The sequence below is a fragment of the Dipteris shenzhenensis genome, chromosome 21 (assembly GCF_047967505.1).
Source record: "Dipteris shenzhenensis isolate YYH24624 ecotype China chromosome 21, Dip_SZ_1.0, whole genome shotgun sequence".
Taxonomy (NCBI): Eukaryota; Viridiplantae; Streptophyta; class Polypodiopsida; order Gleicheniales; family Dipteridaceae; genus Dipteris; species Dipteris shenzhenensis.
The window spans coordinates 36,906,105-36,930,393 of NC_141616.1; the positions used below are offsets into that span (position 1 = coordinate 36,906,105).

Sequence of the window (24,289 nt, forward strand, 5' to 3'; positions counted from 1 at the left end):
GACGCGGCACACTCAACAGAAGATAGACACACAGATCACACTAGCTGACATCTCATCTATGTTCACGCCTGGGATACGGCCGACAGCGGTTACTGTGGCGCTTGTCAAGCGTAGAGCCGTTGCCAAGAGGGAATGACAAACTAAACTTCCAGACAATAGACAACAATCTATCATAGGCTTTTTGCCTACACAGCCTAGCTCGTCACTGGGCATACTTTGATATTCATGCCATGTGTGTGTTGTATTGTATTGTATTGGGTTAGGATGTGCCTGCTATGATGATGATCATATAAGTGCGGACTATGGCTATGCTGATATTGATGATGATGACATTCACTATGTTCTACACAGTTTTCTAGCACGGGTTAGGATGCTTGTTTAGTAGCTCAACCCGTTTTTCTCATGGTATCAGATTTTCTATTAGTCTCATAGACCCATCGATCTTTAGTAGACTTTAATATAACTTTCTTTCTTTCTTTCTTTCACTCACACACACTTTTTTTTTATTTGGTGAAATTTTTTATGCTTTATATTACAGAGTAGCTATCCCAAAATGGGATGTGGCAAAATACATCAAGAGAAGATCTCAGTATATGACAAGTATACATCATAATCTATATAATGAATTTGCAGAAAATCGTAGAGAGATTGCTGCAAAGAGTGCCTGGAAAAAGAGAAATTTGAGAAAGTAGGATCACCAAAGACTATGATTTCCGTCTTTCCATAAGAGTCCAAAATGCCCAGTAACAAACCCACTTTCACACACACACACAGGGCGATGAGCAGTAAGAGAGAAAGGCCGTGTGTAAGGGAGAGAAGAAGGTGCACTAGGAAAAGCTGTGTGTAAGGTCATCACACAGGTCACCAAGCAAGTCATCGAGCAGCTCAGCAAGTCATCGAGCAATTCAGCACCTGGCAATTCGTTAAGCAGGTCGCCTAGCAGCTCCTCTCCTACCCAGACCAGCAATGTTTGGCTGGTTTCATTCATGAGGTGCTCAGACACCGCGATAGAATACTCCAAGCATGGAGACAGGAGCAGACTTCTCCCTCGACTGATACCTTTCAGAGCTCTATCACGGAGTTCTTTCAGCCACATCACATAGACACCCACAAGGCAAGACCTTGACGTCACTGTGACCTGGAGCCTGTGACCCGACATCTCAAACAGAGGGTTGACTCACAGATCATACTTGGGGACATCCCCTCTTTGTTTAGGGTCGGAGCCCGACTGACTAGGGTCACAGTGGCCCTGGTTAGACGCAGAGCTACGACCTGGAGAAGTACCAGGACTTCACCCTTGGGGGGGCGACAGCACTCTATTGCTGACCTCATGCCTCCACTTCCACGGCCTCATCCATCTTGATGAACTATTGATGATGATGGTTATGATGATGTCGACGATGACGCTGAGATTGATTGATATATACAGTCAAGATATGACTATGTTGTACTTAGGATTTAGTACTGCCATTTTGCATTTTTTGCATTATGCATTGGTGTGGTTGCTCGTTTAGTAGCTCCACTACCACGGCTCATTGTATCAGGTTTTTCACAGTCTCATAGACCCATCGATCTTCTGAAGACTTTAATAAACTTTCTTTCTCTCTCTACCACATGCACACTTTTCTTTTTGTGAAGTCTATTTGTATTTATATTACAAAGAGAAGTCCCCAGCTAGGGAGCATGCAACAACAACATCAGAAGATAGCTCCTTCTTCTTCTTCTTTTGCAAAAAGATTACTTTATTAAGTATGAATGAAAACCGCAAGAGCAAGCTCAAATGCGGGAGTACATCATGTCAAGCATGAGGGAAAAAAAACAGCATGAGTACATCAAAAGATAGCATTTTATGACAAGTATGCAGGTTAATCCACATGACGAGCATGCAAACAATCAAGAACGATTGCCGCAAAGACGTCAAGAAGAAATGATTCTTGGCTAGAGACGGATCGCCAAATACTTTGTGGTTTCTATCTTCCCATACAGTCCAAAGTGCCCAATAGACAACCTAGGTGAACAAAAGGTCATACCCCTACCTAAGCAGGGTAGATTCCAAATAGCTAGAAATGCTTGCCAATGAGAGCATTAGGAAACCATGCTCATAGAAGTAGCTGTAGAAAATGTTAAAAGTCACGAGTCTCAAGGCAATGCCAAAAGAGATGAGCCATGGACTCCCTCGAAGCCAAACATCTGTGAGAAGTAGTAGGAGCAATGTGTCGGCGTGCCAAGATTTGTCCCAGTGAAGTAACTCCAAGCTAACCCACCATAAGAAAACTTGATGGTGAAGAGAGAGTTTGCAATTCCAAAGTTTCTGCAATCTTTTACGCCACCACTTTACATTACGAGTCATAGACCAAATATGATTCACATGATTTGAAAACCCAAGGGGTAGGCAGCAAGACCTTATACAACAAAACAGCCCTACAATCAAAATATTCTGGCGATGGAGGAGCTAAGCTCCCCCCCTCTACCCACGGCGGCCTATAGGCTGCCTGTGGCTCCTGTTTGCTCCGCCCGCTTCCCCGTCCTCCTCGCCGCCATTCCTCCTCCTCTTCTTTTCCCAACTAACAAGCAGCAGGTACAACAGGTAGTACAGTCCCTCCAAGACAAGGCGCTTGTGCGCAGAATTGTGGGGCTCACGCCTACACGGAGACAGGTGCGAAAGTGGATCCAAGCGAGCTTGACATTAGAGGGCGACCACATCCAGGAGGTCACCATCTATGGACGAGGCGTTTTCCTCATCCAACTGAGCTCCCCTGACACCGCCTCGACACTTGTGGAGCAGAGCCCCATACTCCTTGGCCCGCACCACGTCTACCTCTTTCCTTGGTATCATGGGTTCACAGTGGAGGACATGGATACGACACACCATGTTCCACGGTTTCCAGTTACACTCTGTTTCCCAGGGCTCCCCAAGGAGTATCGAGCCATCCTCCCTTTCATTGGCCGGGCATTAGCACAGTGCTTGAGTCCCCGCCTGAGACCACCGCCTCCGTTCTAGCAGATGATGGAGTCCCCAGGATCAGACAAGTGGTAGAGAGCCCGGAGTCCCTCCCAGAGTTGATCCTTCTCGAGACCCTGGAAGGGGGCACACTTTGCCAGAGGGTGGAGATCTCTGGGTTACCAGGCCAATGTCTTCGATGCACATAGATGAGTCACCTCGCCAAAGATTGCCCCCATGGCCTCCCTCGTGCGACTTCCCCCCCTCCCCCACAGAGTAGGCAGAGTCAGCAAACCCAAGTTCAACGCCCTCTCAGGTAGGAGCAGTAGGAGTCTCAGACTCCATGGGTTACCTCCTCGGAAGGAAACTGGACACAGGTTAAAAAGAAAAAGAAAAAGAAAAAGAAACCAAGCAAGCATGCCCGCAAACAGAGGACCAACCGCAGGGAGAGGGACAAGGTTGACCGAGAGGCCTCGAAAGAGGAACAGCAGGAGCCACCTCCCCTAGCAGCAAGGGCCACTGCCCATCAAGCCGATCCTCCAGCTTCGGAAGTTCAGCCTTCGCACCCACCCTTGCAGCAGCAGAGAGCCCCACGAGCTCTAGATGTGACGATGGCGGAAGCTGCAGACGCTAGCCCGACGACAGCTGTGGAGGAGCCGATTCAGAGCCCCGGCAAGCCTGATCAACAAGGGGGCGCCCTTTCCCTCCTCCTCCCCCTCCCCCTCCCCCCCCAGACCCCTCCCCCTCCTCCTCCTCACTTCTCCCTCCCCCTCCAGGGTTCTCCCCGCCCCATCCCCCCCCCCCCTCAACCCCCACTTCTATGGTCACTCTCAACACCCGCCCACCGCCCTCTGTCCTCCGCGTCCCTACCTCTCCCTCTCCTTCCGCCCCCCTCTCCGCTTAAGTAGCAGCTTCTGCTGCTTCGACACCCCTGCCATCAGGCAAGGGAACGACGACGCCCCCTTTTGCTTCCTCATCGCAGTAGTAGGTCCGCTCAGAGAGGGATCCTGAGGGACGAAGCTCGTCCTCCCGGCCAGCAACTCCCAACCTCCAACTTGGGCATCCCTTACCACGGGACTTTTGAAGGTTAGGACCGTGGAACTACCTGGAGATTCCAGATTCATACCCTCTACCACTAGAGGTCACACTCATGGTCCTTCAGCCCCGAAAGGGGGGGGAGGGGGTTTGATCAGTGCAGTGGGATCTCAGACACACCCCATTTGGAGATTTCCATTTGCCTTCACAGGGTTGGAGAAGTGGTCCCCGAAGGTCTTTGATGCTATTTTGGATAATCAGATTATGCTCATGATGGACGAGTGGATGGGACCGCAGGGACTAGATCTTTGGTACGCCCATGTTGCGGTGGTAAACTTTTAGCTAAGCTTCACGCGCGAGGAGCCAGTGTGTGGTTTGCTCGGGGTGGAAGCCTCCTTCATGATGAAGTGGGCACGGAAGATCGGTATTGAGCTGATATCCACCCTAGTACGACACCGCACAGAGACTGACTACTCGCCCTCCAAACCCCCGGCAAAATCACACAAGACAGTCTTTCTAGGACAGGCACTCACTCACAAGAGAGCCTTGTTCCCAACTCCCCCGTCCTCATGAGCTGGACCATAGTAAGTTGGAACGTACACGGGCTCCACAACTATGTTCGTAGCCAGCCGCAGTGCCTAATGCTCTGGCAGGAGTTGCAGAGGGCAGTGGTAGGGCGGTCAGTGAACATCCTTATGATTCAGGAGCACATGTTTTCCGCAGCAGACATCAGACGACAACATCACCTTCTCCCAAGGAGTGGTCTCCCGCAATAGGACGGAGCAGAGCGGTCTACATCTCAATCTCATAGGCTTTGGCTTCAGAGGTCTACGATCAGGGCGAGCTCATTCCAGGACGGGCAGTTTGGATGGGAGTTTGGACGGGAGAGTCCAGGATGGGAGTTTGGACGGGAGCGTCCAGGATTGAAATCTTAAACGTGTATGTCCTAGCGTGCAGATAGCACCACCCGGCCTTTTGGAGGAAGCTGTCAGAGTGTCTTTCGGATGTTGACTCCTGGATTGTTGGAGGGGACTTCAACAACCTGGAGTTTGGGGAAGACAAGCAGAGCGGTGCCTCCTTCTCTGAGATGCCAGCAGCAGAGCACAATACCTGGGAGCAGTTCATTTTCATGATCAGTGGCAGAGACCCGTGGAGAGAGCCGGAGTTCAACAGACTCCTGGCAGCCTTCTCTTCTCCTTTGGACAGAGGACACATGATGGATTGCTCGAGAGATTAGACCGCTTCTATGTTGGGGATTGGGCATTACACAGAGGCGGATCTACCGGGATTCTGGCAGGTACCACGATGTTTGACCACTCTCCAGTGGCACTTCACTTGGATCAGCTCCGCCGAGGTCTCCCCCAGAAGGGGGTTCGCATTCCAGAGAACCGCTTGCAGGACGAGGAGATTCAGCAGGTTATGGTAGAGATCTGGAAAGAGATGCACCGGGTGAGGGCTGGGCTGCGTGGGTAGCCGATGCGATTCAGACGAGCAATGTAGAGCTGAAGGCTCATGCCCTTACGCGGAGGAGGATCCTTTGGGAGCGTGAGCGAGCTTTGAGGAGAGACCTCACCGCCATCGAGAGGCTCAGGGAGCAAGACCCAGTTTCTCAGTGGCTTAGTGATAGATTGGAGAGCACTCGTCTCGAGCTTCAGGAAACGGAGCTGCGGCGGGCTGAGTTCTCCTACCATTCCTCCCGGGCCTGATGGGTACAGCAAGGGGACAGGATGACTAAGCAGTTATTTCAGACCACTGGGCCCCGATCGACCGGCACACAGCTACATCGTCTCCGGGACTCGCAGGGCATCATGCACACTAATCCGCAGGAGATCCTTGACATGACCACCGGATTTTATAGCCAGCTCTTTCAGACAGAGAGGATGACCCCAGCTGGTCTTGTGGCACGAGAGCTAGTTTGGGATCACGTTCCGACAATAGTCTCACGGGACTTATGCAGCACACTTGAGGAGCCTTTCACAGATGACGAGCTTTGGGAAGCCGTCTGTTAAACACTACAATCTATTCCTACTACTGCAGATCACGGGAGCAGCACCAATACTTTCCTCCCAGCCAACCTTGCTGAAGCACACGAGCTAACAGAGAATTACGAATCAGAAAACATACGTGAATCACACATTCTCTTCTCTCTCTAGCTTCAACAAGCCCCATCTCCCTAGATGGATCTAGATGCCACATGTCATCATCACAGGGCCTTCCTAATGCAACATTTCACCCCTCTCTTGGGATGCATTAATATCCTTTGCCCCTAGGCACATTCCTTGCATTAGGCCCTTAGCCTTAGATCCACCTAGTCTGGTACTATCAACCCTCACCTAGGACCTTGACATTAATTCCCTCCCGATCATTTACCTGAAGCGCAAACAAATATATATTACAAATATAGATCCTTTAAGGGAAATGTCGACTGATTCTTCTGAGGTCATGCTACCTCGGCTAGAGCGTAACATTCCTTCCCTCTTTAGACATCAGCGTCCTCGATGATAAAGTCTGGCAACACTCTCCGCAACTAGTATATGGATTCCCAGGTAGCTTCGGATAGAGGCTGACCATGCCATGCAACCAACACCGTGGGTATCTTCCGATTTCGTATTTGCATTGTTCCTCGGTCGAGGATTCTTGTTGGTTTGCGCCTCGCATTATCCTCTATCTCCTGAAACAAAACTACACCTTCGATTAGTGAGTCACCTGTATGTAAAAATTTCTTTAAGCACGAAACATGAAAAACCGGGTGCACCTTACACCCCTGTGGCAATTCTAATTTATAGGCTACCTTGCCTATTCTTTTTAGAATTAACCACGGCCCACAGTATCGAGGTGATAACTTAGCACACTCTCCTGAAGTCAACGACTTTGAGTGCAAAGGAACTCTGAGAAAAAACTTTTCTCCTTCCTTAAATACTCTTATAGACCGGTTTTCATCCGCATACACCTTGGCTCTATCCATAGCCTGACGGATATTAGCTCTCGCAAGTGCTAGCATCTCCCGCATCTGAACCACAAAGTTCGCGGCACTAGGCACTCTCTAAGGTACTCCAACTATAGTTACATTTGCTGGTCTATAACCATAGTTCAGCTCAAACGGACTGAACCCGGTAGAGGAATGTTTTCTATCATTGTAGGCAAACTCTAACAATGGCAACCACTTGTCCCATGTATGTTGCCTCAATGACACATATGCCCTCAGCATATCCTCTAAAGTCTGGTTGACTCTCTCCGTCTGACCATCCGTCTCAGGATGATCCCCACTACTCATTCCCAACTCAGTCCTTAGTGTCTCAAATACCGCTGTCCAAAATTGACCGGTAAATCTGACATCTCTGTCTGACACTATGGATCTAGGCAATCCATGCAGACGAAATAGATGTCTAGTGAACAAATCTACCACTTGCGGGGCACTAACAGACTCTCTAGTCAGAATGAAGTGAGCCATCTTGGTTAGACAATCAACCACCACAAGGATAGAATCATACCCTCCTTGTGTTGTAGGCAGCCCTACAATAAAGTCCATGGCAATACTCTCCCACTTAGTGGTATTTCCAAGGGCTGTAAAAGTCCGGGTGGCTTCACCCGCTCGGCCTTACTTACCTGACACGAGAAACACCGTGTCACATATTCATGAATATGCTTTTTCATCTTTGGCCAAAAGAAATCTCGCTTCACGAGATCATATGTCTTCTTGACTCCTGGATGTCCCGCACATGGGCTATCATGGCACTGTCGAATGACTCTCTGCCTAAAACATTCTGACTAGGTACTACAACCTTGCCATTTCTTTTCAGCATGCCATCCCTTATGGTATATCTTGCATAAGTTTGGCCTTTTCTGGATGCCAGGTCATCCTTTTCATTTTCCCCGGGTTTTAACACATGAGCCTTAGGCCATAAGCTCTGGACAAACTCGTCCACCTTTTGAGTTTCTCTGATCTCGGTCATTAGAGCACTCTCTAATACCGTGAAACTCAGGTTGTGTATAATGCGAGACAACGCATCAGCAACCTTGTTATCTTTTTCTCTTCGATACCGAATCGTTAAATTAAACTCCTGCATGAGCTCTGCCCACCTCGCTTGGCGGCCCCTAAAGTTAGGCTGTTTACAAAAATGTTTCAGAGTATCATGATCCACATCCACATAAAACTCTGAACCATACAAATAATGCCTCCATGTTTTCAAAGCATGGATAACAGCATACAACTCCAATTCATGAGTTGGCCAATTCCTTTGAGAGGGAGAAAGCTTCTTGCTTTCAAAGGCTATTGGCCTTCCCTCTTGAAGGAGGACTGCTCCTACCGCAATGCCGCTTGCATCGGTTTCCAGGAACAACGGTTTCTGGTGATCAACTATTTTTAACACCGGTCCTGTGACCACAGCTTGTTTTATGGTGTTAAAGCTTTCTTGTTGATTCTGTCCCCACATAAAAGGTACTTTATCTGAGGTCAGATCAGTCAATGGCGATACTATTTCGGAATATCCTTTGATGTGCCTTCTATAAAATTGGACAAATCCCAAGAATGATCGCAACGCGGTCAGACTCTGAGGGATTCGCCAAGTTAGTATCGCAGCCACTTTCTTCGGATCCATTTCTACCCCCTCTGGAGTAATTTGGAATCCTAAATATTCAAGGCTAACCATACACAGTATAGTTTTCTTTTTATTTACATAAAGACTGGCTTTCCTCAAAGTATTGAACACTATTTTCAAGTGTTCACGATGCTCAATAATACTTTTACTGAACACTAGAATATCGTCAATAAAATGTACTACAAACTTTCCGATATACGGATGTAGTAAATCGTTCATAAGCATGACAAATGTCGCTGGAGCATTGGTAAGTCCAAAGGGCATTACCAAAAACTCATAATGACCAAACCTGCTTCTGAAAGCGGTTTTATGCACATCCTCGGCTCTAATCCGGATCTGATGGTAGCCACACTTAAGATCTATCTTACTGAAAATCACGGCTCTATGTAATGCATCTAGCAAATCATCAATCCAAGCCATAGGATACCTGTGCTTAACAGTGATATTATTCAATGCTCTGTAATCTATACAGAGGCGAAACGTATCATCCTTTTTTTTCTTTAATATCACTGGCGAAGCAAAAGGTGAGAAACTTGGTTGAATCTGTCTCAACTTGAGGTATTCTTTTAGTTGTCTACGCACCTCCGCCTCTTCAGTAAAAGTCATTCTATAGGGAGGTCTATTTGCAGGTTCTGCCCTCGGAATCAGTTCAATTTTATGTTGAACATTCCGCTCTGGAGGTAACCCATAAGGTAGTTCATCCCTAAAACATTCAGAGAACTCCTCTGTTATAAGATTAGCCAGCTTGGCCATCTCACCACTTTGCGTAACATCAGTGCTAGCCGAAGAATCATCAACCGGCGCTACTGATGCTGTGCAAAGGAATAAAAACTCTTCTTGAGCTTTTCGGATTTCCATCACGAAAACCAACGGTCCCCGAGGTATATCTTTCTCACCTCGCAAGACGTAAAGCACATCATTCATCTTGAATTGATATACGTGCTTTTTCCAATCAATGGCTGGATTCTTCCTAGAATGCCACGCCATACCCAGGGCTATATCCGCATGAGCAAGCTTGGTCATTTCAAAATCAAGCTTCTCAGCATAGTCCTGGATACGAAGCTCCAACTGGGTAACCCTTTGGTCCCATACTTCAGTTGAACTTCCATCTGCCATCCTGACTGTATACGCATAGTCAGATGGACTTGTCTTTAATTTCAGCCTCTTCACGAGCTTGGAGTTAATCACATTGTGAGTTGACGCTGAGTCAAACAACACAATGACATCATGATTGGCCACTTGCCCTTTCATTTTAATTAACTCTGTATCATTAAAGGCTGTATACCCCGTTGCTGCGGGCTTAGATAGGATGTTATCAGGTGCACTCGTTACTAGCTTAGCAACAGACACACATAACAAACAAGGTACTAACCTCTGAGAAGATCCCGCTAGCTGAATCTGCATCTCTTCCGCTCTGGGACTTCCTTCCATCTCCACGTCGCATTCTGAGATCACCATCTCAACCATCCGACGATCTTTGTTACGTGGACCATCCTTTCACTGATGAGGTTTAAGGCAACCAAAACATAAGCCTTCTCTCCTTGCTTTTTCCCTTTGTTCTGGGTTTAAGGGAGACTTAGACCAAGCCCGGGCTGCCATTGGGGTTACTTTCCTCTTCACTCCAATGGTGGTACTTCGTTTAGGAGTTTCAGCCGGTTTCGCCTGCTTGGCTTGACCACTCGGCTGAGAACCACTCCCTCTACTAATCCATTTCTTCTTAAACCCAGATTTCTTTGGATACCCATACTGGGTTCCGACTTGTGCAAACCCACTTGGCCTGCTGCCCTTGGCATCTTCATAGTTCAGGGCTATGGCTATTGCATCATCTAACGTGTTCGCGTACTTAGCCCGAACTTCCATTTTTAACCGATCATTCAATCCAAATATGAAATCTTTCACTTGGATTGATTGAGGCAGGGGTTCATCAACCTTCATTACACTCTCTCGAAACTTATCAGTGTATTCTGCCACCGATAAATTTCTCTGACGAAGATTCCTATATTGATCCCAAGCTCAGGATGCTTTGTCAGGAGGTAAGAAGTGTTTCTTGAATTCACTTTTAAACCCCTCCCAGGTAGTGGATGCTATACCATCTTTTTGTTGCTTAATCCACCACCGATCCGTTGCCTCACTAAACATATGGGTGGCCTCACAGATCTTCTTGATGTCATTTCTGATTTTACAAATGGCGAATGCCTCGTCCCATTTGTGTAACCAGGTCTCAATGACATCGGAACTACGGTCGTTCATCCGACCAGAATACTTTTCTGGCCTGTAATTGGCAATATTTGGCACTTTAGCCTTCCTAGGCTCGACCGTATGGACACTAGACTCCGGTTCCATCGAAGCCTTTCCCTTCTCCTCTCGAGAAGATCTGGCAGACATATTGTGTATCGCTCTCCTAAGTTCAGACTGCCCTGCATTGGCATGTAACTGCTGTGCTAATAACTGCTGCAAGGCATCCTCAAGCAATGCAATCCTGCCAGATAAGGTATGAGCTACTGGGCGCGACACCTACTGGGTCGGCCGGACTCCTGACTCACCAGGGTCCCTCCTGGAAGCCCCTTCTTCTGCTTCCATTCAGTTCAATGGGTGTTTTGTTTTGTTTTTTTGTTTTTTTTAAAACACCGCTAGAGAACTGTATTTACAACTGACACAATTCAGGGTACTGGCACTCTGACACAATTCCCTATACTAGGGAATTCCTGCAATCCCAAATTCACACTAATTGAACATTTGAGACAGGCATATATCTCAGATAGCGCTTTTCCCTATCCTAGGGAAGCTCCTGCAAACCAACTCTGACTGAAGCACATAGGCATAATCTCAAGCATAATCTGCCCCTACTACAGCATCAAAGCTTCATGCAGACTAATAACTTACGAGATCCCGTTTATGAAAGCAGAGCATCAACCGACTAAATCAAGAAGAAAAAAAAAACACGGAATTGATGGAGGTCAAAGAAAGCTCCCTGGTCTAATTCTGTCTGAGGGAATCTGTCTCAGCTCCACTTTGTTCAAGCCCCTACGCTCCTGCAACAAGTCTGCAACCAAGAGCTTTGCTTGAGCGTCGATCCAGTCTCAGCTTACGAGCTGGCTGCGTGACGTTGGAGGGCTTTGAGCGTATGTGCGCAAGGGAAGCAGGTCAAAGATTATTACGGGCTAGCCAGACCCGTAGCCAGATATCGGGAGATACGACGAAGAGACAAAGCGTATTTTTACAGGCTCCCCATAACCTCCGTAATCCTGCGTCGCTCATCCCCGAATCATCAAAGGCCTCCCGTCATACAATCACTAGTTCCGTCGTAGACCACGGGCAGCGCCAACCAAATCTGCCCGTCGTGTGGAGGTCACGTACGCCTTTACTGTTCCTCCGTTGGGCGTCACGCGTGGCAAGTCTGGAGCGAACAAGACCCGTCGTATCGATCTAGTCTCAGCTTTTGTCCTCACACCTGCACTCCAAGCTTCGTCGTTGCATATGACGTTAGCAGCTTCTCTGCATAATCCACGTCCAGACCTCCGCTCACGCCTACAAGGTACACCCCTTGCTGTCCAAGGCAAAGGCAGAAATAGCGCACCAAAAGGCCACGCCCCGCATGGACTCTCCGTAGACCACCACACCTGCTGTCTGCTATCACCGATCAAGTGATAGCACTAACAATACACCATTCGTAGCTTTCGTCACAGCTCACGAACCCCTTCCCTTGGTCTCTTCCCTTGGGCTCTTCCCTTGGGCTCTGATACCAAATGTTAAACACTACAATCTATTCCTACTGCAGATCACGGGAGCAGCACCAATACTTTCCTCCCAGCCAACCTTGCTGAAGCACACGAGCTAACAGAGAATTACGAATCAGAAAACATACGTGAATCACACATTCTCTTCTCTCTCTAGCTTCAACAAGCCCCATCTCCCTAGATGGATCTAGATGCCACATGTCATCATCACAGGGCCTTCCTAATGCAACATTTCATCCCTCTCTTGGGATGCATTAATATCCTTTGCCCCTAGGCACATTCCTTGCATTAGGCCCTTAGCCTTAGATCCACCTAGTCTGGTGCTATCAACCCTCACCTAGGACCTTGACATTAATTCCCTCCCAATCATTTACATGAAGCGCAAACAAATATATATTACAAATATAGATCCTTTAAGGGAAATGTCGACTGATTCTTCCAAGGTCATGCTACCTTGGCTAGAGCGTAACACCGTCAAGGCTCTCCCGACCCAAAAATGCCCGAGGGAGGATGGCTTGACTCCGGCCTTCTTCCGGAACTTCTGGGAGATTATCTCCACCCCTTTCCGTTTAGCCTGCCAGGAGATTTTCAAGACAGGCCTTCTCTCTCAGTCCTTGCGCACGGGGTGGATTTGTTTGATCCCAAAAGGGGGAGATAGGTCAGATATCTGACAGTGGAGGCCGATCACTCTGCTTGATACTACATACAAGATCCTCAGCAAGGTCTTGAGTTTGCGCTTAAGGCCTCATCTTACCAACATCATCCATGACACACAGCCTGGGTTTGTCCAGGAGCGCAGCATCCTGGACAACATCTTCACGTTCTAGGAGGCAATGGATTGCTCCAGGGAGGAGTCACACCCACTGGCCATCCTTCTCCTGGACTTTGAGAAGGCCTATGACAGGGTGGAGTGGTCTTTCCTCGAGGGCACTACAAGGAGATTAGGTTTCTCAGACCGATGGGTCAGAGGACTTTCAGCCCTATACGCAGGGAGCTGTAGTCAGATGGAGGACACACAGGTGAGGCCTTTCCTCTCTCTCGCTCGATCCACCAGGGCTGCCCACTAGCTCCCTTCCTCTTCTTGTTTGTAGCGGAGGCTCTGGGCTACTATTTGAGATCATAGCTGGTGGGTCTCACAAGGTTGAGGCTCCCAATCAGGAGATTTTCGACACAAGCCTTCTCCCGCAGTCCTTGCGCAAGAGGTGGGTTTGTTTGATCCCGAAAGGGGGAGATAGGTCAGATATCCGACAGCGGAGGCCGATCACTCTGCTTGATACTGCATACAAGATCCTCGCCAAGGTCTTGAGTTTGCGGTTACGACCTCATCTTTTACCGACATCATCCATGACACACGGACTGGGTTTGTCCAGGAGCGCAGCATCCTAGACAACATCTTCACGTTCTGGAGGGCAGTGGATTGGTTAAGGGAGGAGTCACAGCCACTGGCCATCCTTCTCTTGGGACTTTGAGAAGGCCTATGACAAGGTGGAGTGGCCTTTCCTGGAGGGCACTATGAGGAGATTGGGTTTCTCATACAGATGGGTCAGAGGAGTTTCAGCGCTATATGCAGGGAGCTCTAGTCAAATGATCATCGGAGGACACACAGGCGAGGCCTTTCCTCTCTCTCGCTCGGTCCACCAGGGCTGCCCACTAGCTCCCTTCCTCTTCTTGTTTGTAGCAGAGGCTCTGGGCTACTATTTGAGATCACAGTTGGCGGGTTTCACAAGGTTGAGGCTCCCAATCAGGCAGAAGAAGGAGCTCCTTGACTCGGAGTTTGCATATGACATGTCCTTATATGTTGAGGGCAAGGGCACCACAGCGAGTCTAGAAAGAGTCAGAGGCGCCTTGGCTATATATTGTGAGGCCTCGGGGGCACAGATCAACTTGATGAAATCCATAGGCTTCTTCACGGGCTTTGAGGAGACACAGGAGATCCGTGAGTGGGGGAGTGACTTTGGTTTCAGATGGATACCGCAAGGCCAGACAGCGAGATACCTCGGATGCCAGGTGGGTATTGACATCACAACAGAGCAGTAGATTGCCCCGGTCCTTGAGAGTGTTCGGCGCAAGCTTCTCTATTGGAGCTCAGCCAAACTCTCACTCGCAGGTCATGCCTTAGTGGCAAACCAAGTCCTTCTTGCCACTGCCTGGTATATTACCTCCTGTTGGTGCTTTCACAGAGGATACATTGGGAAGCTCTGACGGTTGGTACAGAACTTCCTCTGGGCAAGTTCAGATGGCATGAGGAACACTAGGGCCCAAGTAGCATGGCAGACGGTGGCGCAGGCACTGGGAGGCTAGGGTATCATTGATCTGGAGATGCAGAGCAGGGCCCTTCTAGGCACGTTGATGGTTTGTGGCCTCGCCCCAAGTGCCGAGCCTTGGAAGTTCCTCTTACAGATAGGGATTCTAAGGAACACCCCACGCACTAGGGGACAGGGGCAGCCTTCACATAGATGGATCTTCTCAGAGGCCCCCCTTACGAGGAAGGGCTCCCCCCTAATGAGGAGTCTTCACAAGGTTTGGCAGAGACTAGCAGGGGGTCTCATCCGTCGCCCAGATGCAGAGAGGAGTTTGAGCGCCAACCCCTTATGTGGCACCCAGAGGTCAAAGATCAGGAGGGACGTATACTTGGGCAGCGGACTCACATTAGCTGGGCATAGTGGGACAGTGGTCCAGTAGGGTCTTTTGGTCGCTGGAGCAGACTACCTATGGAGGCAGAGGCAAGGCTTGACGCCCTTGTGGATCTGAGAGGAACAAGGTAGCGGATGGGCGAGATCGACTTAGCCATTCCTGAGTCCTGGTGGGAAGGACTTCACATTTGGAGAGAGAGCAGATGGTTGGGGCAGTTTTCTTGTACCAGTGTTCCCTCAAGCATTTTGATGCAGCACGGCAACACGCACCCCAGCTTCTTCCGTGTAAGACCTAGAGGTCTACTTCAGCCCCTCACTGGGAGTGACCCTGAGATGCATGGGAGTCTTGATGGGATACACTAGCAGATGATCAGAGTGGTAGGACGCTTGGGCAAGGAGTGGCACATTGATCCTCCCAGTATCTCAGAGCAGGACGCCTCTAGATGGCACCTCTGGCTGTGGAGGGTAGACCCCTGAGGGAGGTCCAGTGGGACCCGGAGGAGTGGTTCTGGCCCTCCACGGGTGGCCTAGCTGAGACAATGGATGAGGTGACTTTCTTTTCCTACACCACACGGATTGGCAGGAGACTTCAGATGGACTCGTCGAGGTGGACTCCCTCAAGGGAGAGACACTGGGTGACCCAGAGAGCGCCCCGGGATGTTCGCTCCAGGTTTTGGACGCGGTTGTGGTCCAGCTTGCGGCCAAGGAAGATTTCATACTTCTTCTAGCTGGCAGCCCACGGAGGCTTGCCCATTGCCCCGTGGTTGGAGCAGATGCGAGTGGAGGGGCAATGCCATTGCTGCTCAGATGGTGTCCTGGAGACTATCCCGCACTGCCTATGGAGCTGTCATAGTGCAGCAAGGATTTGGATGAGAGCCCTCAGAATCATGACACGTATGCGGAGTCTTCACAGAGACTACACCTGGGGGATGGTGGCTTGGTTGATAGAGGGAGGACACGCATTTCAAATTGATGAGATCTCCCCAGCCTACCGGATACAGGGTCAGAGCATTCAAAGGATTGCACTCCACGAGGCAGTCCCCCCTGACACCCTAGCTACTCCTCCTAGGGAGGACAATGTTTGGGAGGTGGTAGCCAGCATCACGGCTTGGAACATTTGGGTGGCTCGCTGCAATCTTGCGATGGGAGAGCACCCGGTTCCACCCTCGGCTACCTTGGTTGCCATCTGGCAGGATATCATTTACACTCTACGGTCCACCTAGGAGCGTGGGACTCCAGGCTCCAGGGCGACTATTGAGAGGCGTGCTCGTTTCTACAAGGCTTGGCCTGCATGTGTTTTCTACATCTTCTCTCCGCGAGGAATTCGCTGGCTGTATAGTCCCCCCACTTGGCTGTTAGCCCCAGTTCCAGAGATCCCCTAGGCAGTGAGCTTGGTTTCTCTGGAACAGGCCGGTTTTCTTTCTTTCAGTCTTTTCTGGTTTTTCGTACTCAGCACCTTCGGGGCTGTTGTCTTGTATGAAATCTTTCAAGCATTAATAGAAGGTTCCTTTCTTTTGGGGGGGGGGGGAAGACCTTATACAACTTGGCAATTGTAATATCAGCCAACAGTAATGGACAAACAGCCCAAGACTTGTGAGTGAAGGGCCCAATGTTTAAGGCATACATGAGCTCAAGATTGGACACTGTCAAAAAGCCTTGGAGCATCTGAGAAAGTGTATGCCAAAGAGATTGATAGTGAAGTCCCAATCCAAACTGTCTAACTGCTGTAGAAAAAGATAGCATAGTCCCTACCATGCCATTTGAGATGAGAGAGTATTTATTTCCAGTTCAAAAACATTCAGATCAAAAAAGGGCATCCCTTAACTCTGCCGTCAATATGTCCAAGAAAAAAATCTCATTGAGTAGCTACTAGTGGCCAAAGGCATCAGTGGTCAAGTGTGAAAGCAAGTAGCGTGTCATGAACGCCCAGGGCTGATTACCTTGCATAAACTCAAGCATCATTTTCCCTTAATGAGCCAAAATGTGTATGTGAACATGAAGGATATTTAGTCCCCCATACAACTTCGGTGAAGAAAGGTAGACCCAAGGCCCTTACGTCCATGCTTCAACCGCCAGAAGTCTTCATAATATTAGACACGCAGATGTAATATACTGCTTGCCAAACATCATCAAAGGCAAAACGAATTGTATATATGCAACCCAAATCGAGTGTAGTGTGCAGAATCGAACATGCAGTGGCCAAGTGGCTAAACCCATATTGGATAGGATGTAGACCATCAATGCCGATAGTACCTCGTGTAAGTGGAAATCAAGATGCCCAACTATTTAGCATAGTGATTCACACAAGCCTTGGCCAACTGGCCCGTGAGGAGGTTCAACAACCATCAGCTGCTTTAACTCTGCACATGTTTTCAGATTGTCTCTTCTAGTGCAAACATTTGAAAAAGTCCTTAGACAAACAGCCCTTATGAAGCCCAAACTATTTAGCATAGTGATTCACACACAAACCTGCGCCAACTGCGCCCATGAGGAGGTCCAGCAACCATTAGTTGCTTTAATCCTGCAAATGTTTTCAAATTGTCTCTTATAGTGCAAGCTTTTGAAAAAGTCTTTAGACGAACACACTGAAGCAGCCATCCTAGAGGCATGAAGAGAGGGCCAGAGGTAGGTAGATCAGGACTCCCTAGCACTTGCCCAACCTCCCCAAACTCTAATTCTATGCCATTGTATCATCGTATACTGTGGAAAACTACTTGGGCTCGTACAGCACTAGCCCATCCTCTACTTATCAATATTGATGAGCAAGATAGCAAAATTGAAGGGGGCTCAATCCCTAGAGAAACGTGTTGTCTAGAGTCCATTGACCCTTAGCTAGCCCGAGATACAACCCGTGAAGGCTTTGGCTATGGGAGGGCGACATGTCGCCCTTGCAAAGAGGTGTGGTAGGACCCAAGAGAGTGGTTTTGTACTGCTCAAACCAAGGTAGTCTGCAAGGATTGTACAAATGTCCTCTTCCCACACACCAATCACATTGGCAACACCTATGGCTAACTGCCACCCCCTAAAGCCCTTCATTTGGGAGACATTGGCTCGAGCAGCACAACCACGTGAGGGTCCTGCCAGATCTCGACCACGATGCTAAGCCATCCACCAGACATGGAGATCTCCTACTTTTGATTGGTAGTACATGGTGGTCTTCCCATAGGCACACTTGGATGGAGCAGGGATGGTACTCATCACTATTACATGAAAAGACTTTGAGAAATGAGCTCTCATTGCCTGTTGCATTGCCCTTGGGACACATGGGATTCGGTAGTGGCCATAGTTACCAGGGAACGCCATTCACCCTTCCGGAACGGCATTTGAGTCAGCCCCAGTATATTGTCAAGTGGAGGAAGAGGATCTAGATGACATGAGGGAAGAGTGGATCAGTGGGAAGAGACGACGTGGAGCTATGGAGCCAGAGACACATAGACCAGGCATGATGCAAAGGTTGACCAGAGCACGCAGGATGGAGGTCCATCCCTACTTAGAGCGGACCGCCAGAACCGAGATGTCACTCTTGATATGGCTCACCAGATACACCCATGGCAACAGGATTATAGATGACACCTGAACCCAACTCTTCTTATCTCAGGATTTCTGAGTTTTTTCAAACTTTTGAGTACTTGCTTTAAGTATCTTAGTTTAGCGCTCAGCAAGGGCCTTAGCGAGCCCTTTGCCTCAACCCATAGCAGCTTGTATGAGTTGAATTTCTTGGTTGTACATTATCTCATAGGCCCACGAGGCCTCCCAAAGATATTAATACATCTTTCTTTCGTTCCTTTCTCTCCTTGTTTGGGAATAAAGCTTCATCTGCACATACATGTCGGGATCCCATTTTGGCAGCCCCGAGAGGCATGCACGCTAGCCTTGTAGCTTCATGGAATCCTCGGAGGAGGGCACAGGTGGATGCAGCAGTGGGCCATTTCTTTTATGGAGCAGATGTACCAAACGATAAAAGGCTGGAATCCTTATTCATTGATGTGGTGAAGGAGATTGCATCCTTTCGACCATCTAACACTCCTCCCTCATATGAGGCGTTGTGCACCAGTTTTGGCAACAAAGAAGTCTGCCATAGAGCAGGCTTTGACTCCCATCAGAGACATATGATTGAGATGTGGTGTCACAGTGATGGGAGATGGATGGATTGACAATAGGAGCTGCTTTATTCAAGGTGAGATCTTGTACCCAGTATTGAGGAGAGTGATAGGCATCCATTGGATGATAAAATTTTTGCACACCTGTTTCGGGGCATAGCACCAGAGTCCCATATGCCCTACAGAGATGAGGTGATATGGTCACCAATCGTATCCCAAAAATGATAAAGAAAGAGGGAGACCGTCTATATGAATCAGCACATTTTTCCCTTGTGACAGGGAAAAAGAGAACTCATCAATCCCAGATTGGTGAAAGGTGCATCCTGTAAAGCCCTCATATTTTGTATCACCAACTCTTCGCAGCTTGGCATCATCTCTAGTGGGAGTGTCCGAGTCTGCGGTAAGTAGAAACACATAAAAATATGAAGTAATATGCATGATGATTCGAGGATTCGACTGTAGAACCCCATCAGAGAATCAATTGAGAAACACTTTTGCTACCCTATCCAAAACTGCCTACTAATGAGCCCTGCTGCAGCTCCTGAACCCAAGCATCTGCAGCCCACTTCTGCTCTTCCCTCTGTAGGGCTGCTAGCTTCTAACGTATACCAATCTCTCATCTCAAAATCTCACGTCTCTAGTGCTAGAAGTGCAAGTAATACTTCACTAATACCAAAAAAAATTGCTACCACATCTATAGGTGAAGGCACACCACCCCACATATATGAGGCACTCAAATTTGTAAAACTGACTCTGAGAGACCCTCCTCTGCATCGGCATCTGCAATCCTGCTACTAGCAGATCGAGCATGTGCACATGGCTGAAAATTATCAAGACCATCGGAAAGTGATCCGGTGTGGAGACCCTTGGAGCTATACAAAAGGCGCCACCTCTATCCAGTGGTCAATCATCAACATAAAGTCTTTCAATCCATGCATCGATGCCTAGACTTTTGAAATCTCCATTCAACCAAGAAAATAGGAGCGAGAAGGCATAACGTGAAAGGCATCGTCCATCCAAGAGTGTTTTGCAACTGAACTAAGAAAGGAAAACATCCCAGGAGGCCCTCCCAAGAGAGTGAAGGCCTCCTCTTTCCCCTTTTTCATCTAAGGGTAACTCTACCATGTTTAAGTCATCCCAAATCCAAGAGTCTACAATGGGGGACCAAAATAGCAGTTCCTTCAAAAACAAGACATGTTTCCATGTTTCCCTCTATTATCAGGGGTGTAGAGGTTGAGAAGACCAACCTTACATCCAGAAATGAAAAGAAAATTCCACTCTGCTCTACAAGGAGTGATGATGCCATGTCCAACCATGAGGGGAAGAATATCTGAAATTGAAATACAAGTCCCTACCCTAGTGCCAAAAGAAAGAGACGAGAAAGTGTGGCCTGAAACCAATTTACATGATTTTCAAAAGTCTGCCACCCAACTTTTGATGTGCTTTGAACCCAATCAACATGGATCTCCAAGCATGACGACTTGAGGCAATGTTGACTGTAAAAGAACATCCCATAATGATGAATAAAGAAATGGATGACTTTAGGCAATGATGTAAGCAGTTGAAACCTCCGTAAATCTCTGGATTACTGGGAGTACCAGTAGTTCAAAAGTGGCCATCTTTTATATCTAATGCCAGCAATAGATGGTCGTATGAAACTCTGGGAGATCCATACTCGAAAAGTTGGTTCTCTTTCTATTGTAAAACCCAGTTTCACTAAAGACTTGGCAAACTGCAAAGGTGCAATGTGCAATATGACAAGTGTCATGCAGACCCATACATCCCTTCAACTAATAGAGCTTTTATGGAAAAATATGCTACTGATGCTTTGTATAAAGTAGGCAACCACAAAAAGTAACGGCCACAAACCAAGACATATCATGGAAAGTAAAGAGGCCCTTAGCAGCAAGGACCACGTGGTAAAATTCAACAAATCCAGTCCTTACCATGATTCTGCATGACCTGGAACATCTATCTCTGCCATAACATTGATACCTGTCAATTAGCATGAACATGTCGTCAAATTATAAAACCTGGAGTGCAATCCACAGATTGTCACTTTCAAGAAAAATGAGCTGCACAGAAGACAAATATTGTCATGTAAAAGTATCATGCTATTGCTGTGGTATGCTATATGGAAATGCATCATTGTCTAGTCACTCTTCAAGCCCAACATGGATTGGTACAGAGAAAAGGGAAGACAGGTGCTCCTCAATCCCCCCCCTTGCAATGTCTTCACTTTTCAAGCCCCACCCCCTTGACCATGTGATCTTTTTTCCTTTTGTTTATGGGAAAATTCTTGCTGCTAGGTGAGAAAATATAACAAAAACATTCCTGCCTTGGTTGCACATTTTCCACTGTGGTTGAAAAATCTTGACAAAAAAAGTGAAACCTATTGTTCCTGCTACATCGATTGCAATTAAGTCTGGCGAAGCAATATAACAAAAAATAAATAAAGACCTCGTTAGAAAACACTCAAGCGAAAGAGCTTAGTGCCACCCGTGCCATGGAAAATAGTCAATTGTGTCTCCAAGTCTTTGCAAATTCCTCATTGCAACCTGACCTACCCTGAAATCATTTTGGCAGCGCTCCCGAAACCCTATGTCACCTCCCATCAGAGGCAGAGTCATACATAGACCCATTGGCAAGCCAGCTTACCGTCTGCATCCACACTTCGTTAACTTAAGATTGGAATCATCCAATCTCCCCATCTTGGGTTGGGTGGACATTTCGAGGTGTGTCCACAGGAATGGCCAGGGGGGAATCAAAAATCATGATCTATTTGCATAGACAAGTGATACATGGCCGCTAGGGTATTACCTTGAGTTTTCAAGCCCTTAGATTTTATTTTGATCTAGCTTGATGATAAAAGATTGAATCAAAGTAGACCATATCGCCTTTCCCTTGAAATGTTTCCTCATGAGTAAAGGGATAATAATCTCAACCCACCGAAAAAATGTGGCATGTAATCACTACTTCACTACTTCGGATCCCAACACTTGCCATGATAGAAGACATGTTAGAAGGCATTCATCATTCCTTTTTAGAAACAACACCATGCACAAAGTATATAGATCAAGCACCAAAGACAAAGAAAAACCCTCAAACGAAAATACAACCTATAACTCAGAACCATATAGATCAAGCACAATGATGAAAAATCCTCAAACGAAATACAACCTATAACTCTGAACCATAATCCCAGGAGGTCTCATCATAAGGTTATCTGAGTATCTTCTTCCATTGATTTGATCGACATACCACATGGAGATATTTTGAGGATTTTCATGAGACTCGTGATCATATTGTAGAGATTCATCTAATGCCACATCATGATGCAGACATGCCATGGAGCAAATTGCATTTTCTTCAAAGAGTTCTACACCGACACTTTCATTATCTTGGCAAACACTCTTCAGTCCAAATAGTTTCACCTTGACATTATGGCCACTTTCATTGTCTGAGCAGTATTATCCATGTTTTTATGATCTTCATCAAGACCCATTCCATGCTCAGTGTTCAGTATTTGATCCAAGCATATCCAGCTAAAGATTTCTTATGCCACGATGGTTCTATCATGTGATCTTGTATGAGCTTCAATGGTATTGTCTAATTACATGGGTTCTCAGCCTGGGATTCTTCTAAATTGATGTACAAGACGGCATACAATGGTTTTTGTTTGAGATAAATGTTGGGCCTCTAATGGGAATAACGGAAATAATGCATTGGGCCTTGGTATAGGATAGAAGGGTGTAGGACCATAGGGGTATGGGGACACAAGGATATCGGCAGATAGGGTAGGTGGGGAATATATGAGGGTATGAGGGAGTCAGACATCCACAAGGCTTGGGGAGGGCATCATAGGAGAAGCTAGAAGGCCTTCTTGGGAAAAATGGAAGAGAGAGGATACAAGTAACAGAGAACCATATTGAAGAGGGTCATTTTATAGCTTTCCTTCGCCTTGCCATAGCAATGCCTACCATGAACCGACCTTTCTACCGCTTTCAACTAAACGAAGTGGGGGGGTGGTGTCATATCGTGCTCATACCATTTCATTGTATGAGCACTCTGTAGTGGATGTCTTAGCCCCCCCCCCACCAGATGCTTGGGACTCCCTATTGGCTAAGATACACAGCACCCGGGCCCGTCAGGCAGATCCGACACATTACACCCAGGAGCAGGCCTGATACACCCAGGAGCAGGCCCGCATTATACACGAGCAGGGCACCCTTATCCAGGGGCTCAGACACAACATCACGCGGCTCCGAGAGGAGCTTGGGACCCTGAGACGGCGCCTGGAGGGACCCCAATCACAGAGATGGAGGCACAAATAGCCACGATACAGTCGGCTACAGTAGAGACGACTAGATGGGTGGACGTGGTGAAACGGGAGCCCGCAAAGGCAATCGTTTCAGCCGCCATACAGGAGCAGCAGCAGAGGGCTCCGAAGGCCCTCAACATCCGGATACGAGGGATCACGCGAGACAACACCAGCACCACGACGACGCCCATGGAGGAGGCGATCACCTTTGTGACCACCACCATGGGGGTCCCCGACCATAGCATAGAGGGAGCCTGGCGTGTTGGGAGAGACCCCAACCGAGAGCAGCCCCTAGTCATTCGCTTCAGAGATTCACATGCTCGACTAGCGACACTCCGACGTCAAGCCGCTCTACGAGAGCATCCCACCCTGTCCATGGATGAGGATTTGACACCACTACCCGCGTCGGGCTCCCACCCGTATCCCCTAGGGGGACGGGGCCTATGAGACTCAGGTTTCCGAGACCCTAGCCTGCACCATTTGGAACTGTAATGGTACCTTATGGTCAGACCCAGGGAACTTCTCGAAATCTTACATAGGACGAGACATAATCTTTTACACGGAGACACACCAGAGCCCAGAGCGTCCACTACCGATAGTCAGTGGCTACACATGGGAGTCAGCCTTCAGGGATGAGACGAGGGATATAGGAGGATTTCGAGGATCATCAGGCGGGGTCGCAGTATTGTACAGGTCTTCCCTCGCTGGAGCCATCTCCGTTGAGAGGAAGGACGCACACTCCCAATTCATGTGGATCCGAATCCGACGCATAGCCACTCGTGACCTTTTCATAGCAATATGCTACTTCCCACCAAACACATCCCACTTCGCCAGAGTGGCACGAGAGGAGGGTGAGACATCGCCATATGCACCCTTACATCAGGATATCCCAGACCTTTCAGCTCGTGGTGAAGTTCTCCTTAT

At 48.0% G+C, this 24,289-nt stretch overlaps 1 protein-coding gene across 2 annotated transcripts in view; it reads right to left on the reverse strand.

Moving 5' to 3' along the window:
* LOC147888807 (beta-hexosaminidase 1-like) overlaps positions 1-24,289 on the reverse strand; it is a 231,326-nt gene that overhangs the window by 121,675 nt on the left and 85,362 nt on the right. For both annotated transcript variants that reach the window (XM_087392236.1, XM_087392235.1), the window contains exon 8: positions 20,991-21,039. In XM_087392236.1, coding sequence (XP_087248362.1) covers positions 20,991-21,039 — 49 coding nt within the window. The remainder of the gene's footprint in view (positions 1-20,990; positions 21,040-24,289) is intronic.